We start from the raw sequence: 10,346 nt of genomic DNA, 5'->3' as shown, positions 1-10,346 counted from the left end.
ACTAGCTGGTACATGCCTTTGCCTTTTACATGAGCTGCACCAGACGAATATATACACGGTGTATATATATATATATATATATATATATATATATTTTTTTTTTTTTTTTTTTTTATGTTCACTGTACATCACTGTCGTAGTCGAGACAGACTGTTCCTACTCGCATTCCTACTCACAAGATCGCCGACAGTTGTACCTTAATTGCATAAGGGTCTTACATGTGACTTAGCTGGAGACTGAGACCAAGGCCACCACCAAAAAATTAATCAACAAAAATAAATGAATGAATAAATACATAGATGAGTAAATCAATTAATGAATAAAATAGTATAAACCACATTTGACTATGCTGCTAAAGAGTAAGAAAAACTGCTTATACAGCTCTTACTTTTGGTAACATACTATACATATTTTTGTTATGTGTACTGGTATGATACATTGCCATGAAGATTGATGGATACCTTGAAACTTTACTACAATGTAGTTCTTTCAACACCTACATGTAATAAATATATGGATACACGTGTATGTATATACATTTATAAAGGAAAACAACTCGTCGATTGTGCTCCTTTCTCTGTTATTAATAATAATAATGAAAAAGAATGTACTGGTATTTTACTAAATAATGATAAAGGTATGTGTAATGATGTATCAAAGGTTCTTTGCCTAGTTTCATATGTAGGCCTACTAATGTAGTGAGAATAGATACAATGGCCTCCCATAGTACCAGTCCTTGGGATCAGCAGTTTTCTTTTGCTACGTCAAAATGTTGTTTTCACCGAGAAAAAACAAACAAAACAAAAAACAATAACAGAGTGGATAATGTAAGCGGAATTTCGATATACGGGTAATGTAACTGTGTTCACGGAAGTGAACGGTATAACTAGTAGTTATAGTATACTGGTAATTGAGTGTATGCCTAGGATGCTTTGAATTGAGAGAGGGTGGACTGAATGATTGGTGGCATTATTTTCAGTGGGAATTCAATTGGATTTTCACCGTGGAGAAAGAAACTGAGAATCAGACAGCACTTCCAGTCGAAGAAATCATCAGGATTGACAAAAACAAACCAAATAAACATACAATGTATTATGAATTACAAGATCAAGGGAAGACAAACAATCGAAGAAAGAGAGAGAGAGAGAAAGAGAGAGAGAGAGGCCAAGAAAGAGGCAGTAGGCTACTTGTACATAATGCCCAACCACAGACACAAGTACAGTATATCACAGCTAGTAGACGCTTATAACTGACCATGTCAGTTACGCTGGGGTCGCTCATAACACACAAACAAGGGCATCCAGAAAACGTCAATTTCTATATGTGGGACAGTACGATATTTTCGCGATTTCGTGCAGAGTAAAGGCATGATATCCCGATATCCCTATGATTTCAGCTGGCTGTTGACCCATCTAATCATCACGCACGTCACACCTTGTAGGTATCATCTTACATAATCTTCCGTTTACATGTTACTATATACGTTCGTTGGTGCCCTACGATGAAAAAGAAGACTTGTGGGAGAATTTTAGACGAGTACGAGAACCCATAATTTCCGGTGCCGTACATCGGTAATGAATACAATGTAATTGCCATGCTCGAAGTTGATGGTCTTTCATGTCGTTCGTGGAAAATTTGAACAGTATTGCATTCAGGTTCTAACCGTAACCTGTCAAATCAAAAAAAAAAAAAAAAAAATCATGTGAAAACGTAATTCACTGATCATCTTCTGCGGGGTCAACTCGTGGTCACGCGTGCGAGAACTTGGATATTCTAGACGGGGTTTTCGGCTTGCCAACTGACTGGCAATGCGCAAATAACAACCCTTGTACGCACATATTGTCGGGAATCGTCTCATTTCATAATTATGCCGACCGAGGGGAATGGCGCATGGACTCGCACGCGGTACACGCCTGATAACACACACGTACTGTACATGTACCATGTAAGCACTGCGCGGGAACCAGGGAGGTTGGGATGGGATCATGCGGGAACCAAGCACTGGCGGCACGGGGCCGTGCGAAATCGCACCCCAAAGCCGCACGGGTCCGTGCGGCAGAGCTGCACGGGTCCGTGCGCCACACTCGCACGGGCCCGTGCGAGGGAGTATGGATCCGCACGCGGGCGTACAGATTCGCACGCAGGCGTGCGGATCTGCACGGGGGCGTGCAGATCCGCACGGAGGTGCACGACTACGCACGGGCGCGTACAGGGGCGCACGGAGCCATACGCTCCCGTGCGAGATCGCACGAACCTGCACGCAGCCGCACGAAGCAGCCCCGTGCGCACTGCGTGCGGGAGTAACATAACATAATGGTCTGACTGTAAGATAGAACGTGACCTGAACTTTATGTCCACAAAAAATGATACAGAAATGACCTTTAGTTATGAAGTTATGATCGATCATGTAACATGGTCCAAAAATCACAAAATGGCGCCTAGACGACGTCATAGATATGTTACTGTCATGAAAACCTTATTGTGGCTAGATATTGTCATGAGACATGTTCCCTGAAAATGTCATGTTATTCCGTAATGTCATTCTTGAGATATTGATGACACAAAATTGTCCAGAAAGAAAGAAGAATAAAAAGAAACGAGACATGAAAACTCGTCACATTGAGGACGAGTTAGGTGATACGCTTGTGGTCATCAGATGACGGTTATCCGTGATCGACAAAGAAAAGAATGCAATATAGCACCTGGAAGTTATAATGAGATACTTAGTTGAACTTTTTTGGGCCTACATTATTCAGATCACATTTGTTTTTCTGTCACACAAACTAGGTGGAAATTCTGTGCGTGTGCGACTAAGTTGATTTACGGACTTTTTGAGTACGTACAGTGCATAAACTTAGACCCCGTTAACGGTGCGGGGCTGGGCGGAGCCGCGGCCGCGGCCAACCTCAATTGCGAGGCCGAGCCCCGCAATTTAGTCCGTTTACACTGCCGGACTCGACCGCGCTTTTGATTCAAACCTTTCATTATTTTGTCGTAGTGGCGCTCTACTTGTAAACAAACGCAATTTGGTATTGTCTGGTTTTCAGATCCTTTGCCAACTGAATTCCGTGGCGACGAAGTCGCCGTTCGGGCAAAGGCTTTTGCCGAAGGAGAAAATCCTTTGCAGGACAAAACCACCTTCAACTATACTAGTTTTCGACGTTGCAGTGGTTAATATCCTGAATAGCGAAATAGTACAGGCGAGGGTTTGGAAGCCAGACTAGAATTGGCCGCGCATTTAGCCCAGTTTACACTGAGAAAAAGGCCGGGCGCGACCGCGGCTCGGCCGCGGCCGAGACCACCTCCAGAGCGTGGCCTAATGCGAGGCCAAATTTGGCCCCGCATTTGACCTTTTGCGCGTTTACACCGAAATGAAGGTGGGCTCGGCGCGGCCGAGCCTCACACTGTAAACGGGGTCCAAGGGATCCTCGGCACGTACAAATAAAACATGACAATTAAGTGTTTATAACCATCCTGGCTTTAACAGTGGCCTTTTAAAACATGACCTTTGACCATTATTTACATAACCAATATGACTCCCTCTAATCTTGCTATCATAATGATCAGTTCAGAGAGCTCTTACAGCTATATACAAGCCTGTGAGATTTACCAGCAGTAAAACCAATGAAGCCTCCGATACAAAACAAGGGATACAGAGCAAGTGAGTCTGTTTACATGAGAATGTGATTTATCCTGGACGAAAGTGATACCTCAATTAAAGAGAAAAGGGCAAAAGAAAAACGGGCCAAACGTACGGCTCCAGCGAAAGAGACATCGCCTTTAACCATGTAACTATAGGTCTCCTCCAACTAAGAGTACACTTTGAACGAAAGCTTATACGTGAATGATAATTTATGACGATCTCACGTGATCGACACACATTCAAAGGGGAGAGTTAGAAGTGGAAGGAGTGCTTAATCGTGTCATTAATAATTCCTAATCAATGACACCCCTACTATAGGCATATCATAATTTCTCATCTAAAATCAATGGCCTATAGGACTCATGCACCATTGCTTGTATCTTGCATAAACTTTGTTTTTTAAGCTTTGAGTGAAACGTGTCATAACATAACTCTGTAATTCCATCAGCAGTGATTGACATGATAAAGAAGAGAGATATATCACCGTATTGAACGCTTAGAACCTAAGGGGGGGGGGGGGGTATTATAGCATGATACTCGGTTCTTTACTGCCCAGATGCCAACAACACCCATCACCCACGGCCACGCATAGAGAAACAACCATGGCGAAAATAAAACTTTCCTTTCTCATAGGCAGAATGACACAGAACCCCGTCAAACACACTTCACTTACATTGGCAGGGATGGACATGAAAAAATTCATTACTAATACTAAACAGCGTATGCATTCCATTCATGTGGCGCGAGATACCTCTATAGCAACATAAAGCCTGTCTTCAACTCCGTTGGTCGAACAATGACAACTTGAAATTTCAAAGAGATGAGTGAGACGCTATATTCACCTGGCCTAGAGTTAATTTATTCAGTTCTCATTCCTACTTCAAGTTGGGTTATGTTAGTATAATCATTCCCATCTGCAGTATAACAAAACCAAAGTGAGGGAAAAGGGGAGAGAAAAACGAGAGGTGGCAGAAGTAAAACTGCATGCACAACTGCAATCCATATCATTGCGTGTGACAAGTGAAGCAAAGGTATTAGTTGTTATAGCAGTGTTTTATGAGCATAAACAGGCAAATAGACAGACAATGTCAAATATAAAAACCATCAATTTAATGTCAGAGAAGATGGTAAACAAGATGCATTGAAACTGTAACTAAATCGCTGCTCTTCGACTCGGTCAAGGAACGTCCAACTTTATATTCAACAAAAAAGATGTTAGGGGAAAGAAACAAATTTAGATATAACATTCGTAAATTAAAAACAAGAAAAAGAAAATGTCCACGTCAGGATTTTAAAAAACGCCGCACGCCGCATTATATTCTAGATGGGAATACGGTGTTGATGCAAATCCAATGATTGTCTCATTACTTTAAAAGCAATCTATGGCTCCCTTACCATCACCAGTACCACACCACAATGACGTCTCTAAAATCAATGGTAGCACATTTATCATTGCATCGTGTATTAACTCCCTTTTCCTAAACTACCAGTGGAACGTGTCATATTATAGTGTGTATTTCGATCAGTAGTGATTGACTTTAAAGAAGAAAGATAATGCAAAAAATTGAACGCTTACCACATTGCTTATAGGGCTATTCCAGTTTGGTACTGATCTGTTCTATTCTCCAAGATGCCAGCAACATATATCACCTATGGCTAACTAGTGAAACAGCCATGACGAAAATAAACGACAGAGAACCCCGTCATAATCACTACACTTGGAAAGGTGTTGCCCGAAATTCCTCATTATGAAGCAATATCAAGTCACTTCCTTCCCTGCCTGTCTTTAACTTCGTTATTTGGTCAAACAATAACAACCTGGAATTCCAAAGAGATAAGCGAGACGCCATGCACCTGGACTAGAGTTAATTAATTCAGTTCCCATTCATGTTAGTTATGTAAACGTACACGTTCCTAAATATCCTGCTACAGTATAACAAGAACAAATGAAGAGAAAAGGAAAGAGAAAACGAATGGTGGCAAGCGGGGTACTGTGTCAAGGGGCAATTTACAACATTACGTGTGACAAAATTAATGAAGCAAACCCAACCTCCAAACTCCAATGCAAAACAAGGGAAATAGAGTAGCTGTGTTCATGACATAAGAGTGAAGCTGAACTGCAGAAAAAAAAAAAGAAAAAAAGAAATACAAGGGAAAAGTCCTGCGGGACTCGATTAACTTCTCTCCTTCCGGTCGGGCATTATAAACACGCAGCGTGCTAAGCGATTCTGCCACACGGAAGATCCGATGATCTTGTGCGAAACTTAAATCTATCTATGTATGCTATACACAACACAAATTTACATTGATATTCAGTTTTTTGGCTATATACGTCAAGTGACTGATAGCGCTATTCAACTTCCCACGAGTGGCCGCGTGGATTCGATCAATATACAGTTACAAAGATAAATCGGGAATCGTTTCAACCAGATTCCATTCTCATTTTCAGTGATCGACAACGAAAATAATGTTAAGTAGCGACTTGAAGTAATATTGAGAAATATTCGTGAAGTCCAATTCTTTATACAGTCCTACATAATTCAGATGAAATTGTTTCTGTCATGCAACTAATTGAAAATTTCGTGTGGTGTCGGCGTGTTCAAGTAGGTTGATTTGAAAGGATATGTGAATGAATATTTACCAATAGGTCTTTATATTGTAAAAAAAAAAAAATCAAACATGGCCATGATGCGGTCTTTTAAGAGTCATCTTCACTTTAACATTTGTAATTTCAAGTCCAAGTTGCCTGTCAAAGCAATGTGGTCTCCAACACAAAACAAAGGGATATTGTGTGTGTCTGTGTGTGTGTGTGTGTACCTGTGTGTGTGTGTGTACGTTTACATGAAAACGTGATTTCTACATGGACGAAGGTGAATACTCCATAAAAGAAAAAAAGCAAAAGATATAAGTATTTTGTTTCGTGCTCCTTTGGGGTTTGAACCCGTACGTGTGCAACATCACGTCTCTTGTGACGTCGCCTTTATCCTCTCGGCCATGTACGTCTTGACGAGAAAATTTGAGGAACGTAAGCTTATAATGTGAAAGATGATTCAGGAATCGTTTGGTCCACATTCCATTCTCATTTTCAGTTTTTAGCTGCAAAGTTATCAACCTGATGAGGAGATTTGAAAAAATAAAATGCATGATTACTGCAGCTTATTGTCTGAGCTACCACATACTTAAGTTTGAGAGGAAATGGAGCAAAATCAGCTGAAATAAAGGTGCTTAAACGTTGTCAAGTCAATGCATGGTTTAAAAAAAAAATCACCTCCCATAGACATAACACGTCAACTTGTCTGATTTTGAGTCTTTACCTTTAATCACAATTTGAAGTATGATGGTAAGTCTTCTCGAACTAAGAGTGTGGAACGGAAGCTTCTACGTGAAAGACGAATCATGACGATCACCCGTGACCGACACATCTTCAAAGGGATCAGTTATTAGAGGTGGAAGCCCTCGTGCCAAGATATTGTCTCAGCAATTCCAAAGCAATGATACCCTTACATTTAGGTATACCATAATTTCCCTCTGAAATCATTGGTATTATTCATGTACAATTGCTTGCCTCGTCTATAAACTTTGCTTTACAAACTTTCAGTGAAAGGTGTCATAACATAATTCTGTAACTCCATTAGCAGTGATTGACTACATAAATAAAGATATATCAAATTGAACGCTTAGCGCGTATAACTAAAGGGGATTTTAGCCTGATGCTGTGCTATTCACTGCTCAGATACCAACAATACTCATCACCTACGGTTACGTATAGAGAAATAGCCATGACGAAAATAAGGTTTTCCTTTTCTTTGGCAGATAGACACACAACCCCTTTGAACACACTATAATTGACAAGGAGGGACATGAAAAGTTCATTACTACTACTAAACAGTGATGCCTTCTACTCATGTGGCACAAGATACCTCTATAGCAACATAAAACCTGTCTACAATTCCGTTATTGGGTCAAACAATAACAACTTGAATTTGAAAGAGACGAGCGAGACGCCATACACCTGGCCTAGAGTTAATTTATTCAGTTGCCATTCCTGCTCCGGTTGTGTTATGTAAATTATTTTCCGACCTGTCTTGTGCAGTACATCCCATGAGATAGAGTTTCAGCATATATGCATATGCAGAGGTCTCTTTCAACTACATGTACCTTCCTTTCACAGGGAGAGGATTACATGCAGACATGCTCAGACAAGATAGTCAGCTGTGAAAGAGTGCACCAGTAGTGAACTAACTTATATTTGTAGGGGTATCAATAGATAATCAATAGATATGTCACCCTATATTTCAAGCCTTGAATCAAATAATTTCGGCTCTCCATTCACAGGATGTTTGGATTGAATCTGATCACAGGAACTTTTAGTATGCCAATAATTATTCTCATGAAATGCCAAGTCAGTGTGTTGTTTCCTTCTTTGCTCATGTGTTTTAAGATATGTTTGGATCTATGCCATTTCCTTCATGTCAGATGGGAACAGTACGACAACACTTATCTTCAATTTATGAAAAGGAACAGAATTGGAGGGAGGCTGCCAGAATTCTTGTGGGGATTCCTCTTGAGACAGGCCAGAAGTAAGTTGTTTTTTTTGTTTTTTGTTTTGTTTTCAAATCATTCAATGGTTATTTGGCATTCTTGTAGATACATGTATATCTATATACTCATGCACACGCACACATACATGGAGATAGATTGACAAGTACATAGATAGATAGATAGATAGATAGATAGACAGATAGATAGAAAAATAGATTGATGGATAGATCAAGAGATGCAAATTGGTAGATAAATGAATAGATATAATGTACATAAATAAAAATATGTAAATATTAAGCAGGTAGCTAGGTATTATCTTGATAGATGGTTTGTACAGAGAATGAGAGGGAGAGAGAGGGGTAACTACAACAATCTGTAAGAAATCATAATTCATGGTAAATTAAGAATCAGTTAGTGTTTAGTTTTTACAAGGACTACCTGGTAATTATTTCTCATGAGATTCTTTGTGTTAGGAAAATTGATATTGACAAGTCAACAAATCACTGGTGTTAACATAATTTCTTTGTCCCAAGTGGAGGTGTTAATTGCCCATGTAAGTTAACAGGTATTGTTGCTTCTGTAACTAGTAATAGAAGGCACAGGAACATGTTGCGTGCAGATACTCATAGGAATTTGTGTGATAGTGTCAAATACATATATATGGTCTGTGCGTAATGCTTCTTGACTCACGCTGTGAGATTAGCCATTTCTGACTCTTCTGAAACCTTCTGTCAAATTAGAGTGTGGGGGGAAATTAAAAGAAGAAGAAAAATCTTCCTCGTTCATCTGTGATGATGATAACTTACGTATCATGTGACAAACATATCAACTTAGATGAGGTTTACTGTATTGCTATGTTTGCCCGTTTTGTTATATATCCATTCTGAAGACTAGTCACATATTTCAATATTCCTGTTTTGCAACATCCATGCTTACTCACATGTTTATCCAGGCAGTACCCTGTCGACTACAAACTCGAGACGTACCTCAAGATAGCAAGACTGTACCTTGAGGATGATGACCCAGTTGAAGCTGAGGTCTACATCAAGAGAGCCTCCATGCTGCAAGCAGAGTCCAAGAATGAGCAGCTTCACATACTCTATAAGGTCAGTCTAACCATCGCTGTATTGAACTCTGAATCTTAGCGATACTTTATATGTCATCTTGAGGTAAAGTGAATGCTTTGATTATTGATCACAGAATTTGTACATTTGCCTTCCCAATATTGCTACATTTATAAGTGCATGTATTATTCTCATTAGATAATTATTTGACTGTGAGCAGTCAATTCACATTAGTTAAATCATTTGTATAATGTTTTTACACTTGCTTAGATTTGTTTTGATTGTTAAATTTCATGGGTTTTTTTAAACTTTGAAATCATTTAATATATGCATGTGATATACAAACTTGTTGCAAATAGCTTCACAATCACAGCTGACTGTGAGCTTTTGATACATCATAGATCTAAATGAATAGAATAACTGATGAGCAAGCATGATAATCCATATTGAATAATAAAATGCCATTTGACTCAAGAAGAAATGATGACTCCTCAGATTAATACCTTGCCTAAAGGTAATTTTATCATTTTTTTTTTGCACATTTGCACTAAAGTTGAGTTATTGATTTACATGTGGAATGAGTGCATTTTGTACAGTGTTTAATTGTGTATGTTTGTGTGTGTTTAAATGTTGCCATCTTGACTGTTGATTTTCTTTTGGAACTGAAGGTGTGCTATGCTCGTATGCTGGACTACAAAAGAAAGTTCATTGAGGCAGCTCAACGTTATAATGAGCTCTCTTACCGAACCATAATAGCCGGAGAAGAGAGGATGGAATCCCTCAGACACGCCCTGCACTGCACCATCTTGGCTTCAGCTGGTAAGTCAGCAGCAGTGCTGCCCCTTTACCTTCTTACAATGATAATTATATTTATCATCACTGATAATCATGTATTCATTATTTACCTCTTTCCTTTCTCCTCTTTTTCCTTGTATGATTCATTAATGCATCTGAACGACATCCTGCTATATATCCCGTTTTCATCCATTTTGTATGTTTGCATTTTTTTTTAAAGGGAGGGAACACATTTCCTTCCTCTTGTGACAATATATAACAGATAGCAACAGGACATAGAAATCTTTATAATTACAGGTGAC

At 39.4% G+C, this 10,346-nt stretch overlaps 1 protein-coding gene across 1 annotated transcript; it reads left to right on the top strand.

Annotated features, from left to right (window-relative positions):
- Window positions 1-8,119: 8,119 nt before the first annotated feature.
- LOC139727508 (COP9 signalosome complex subunit 4-like) lies at window positions 8,120-10,068 on the top strand (the record flags this gene model as incomplete). Its single annotated transcript, XM_071638481.1, has 3 exons — window positions 8,120-8,223; window positions 9,138-9,291; window positions 9,918-10,068. Coding segments are annotated over exons 1-3 (409 nt in total), but the record flags the coding sequence as incomplete, so codon positions are not given.
- Window positions 10,069-10,346: the final 278 nt, after the last annotated feature.

Source organism: Diadema antillarum, unplaced genomic scaffold (genome assembly GCF_040938485.1).
Source record: "Diadema antillarum isolate AM-2024a unplaced genomic scaffold, OU_Dant_1.0 seq00000135_RagTag, whole genome shotgun sequence".
NCBI classification, from domain to species: Eukaryota; Metazoa; Echinodermata; class Echinoidea; order Diadematoida; family Diadematidae; genus Diadema; species Diadema antillarum.
This window is presented reverse-complemented; position numbering and strand designations above follow the sequence as displayed.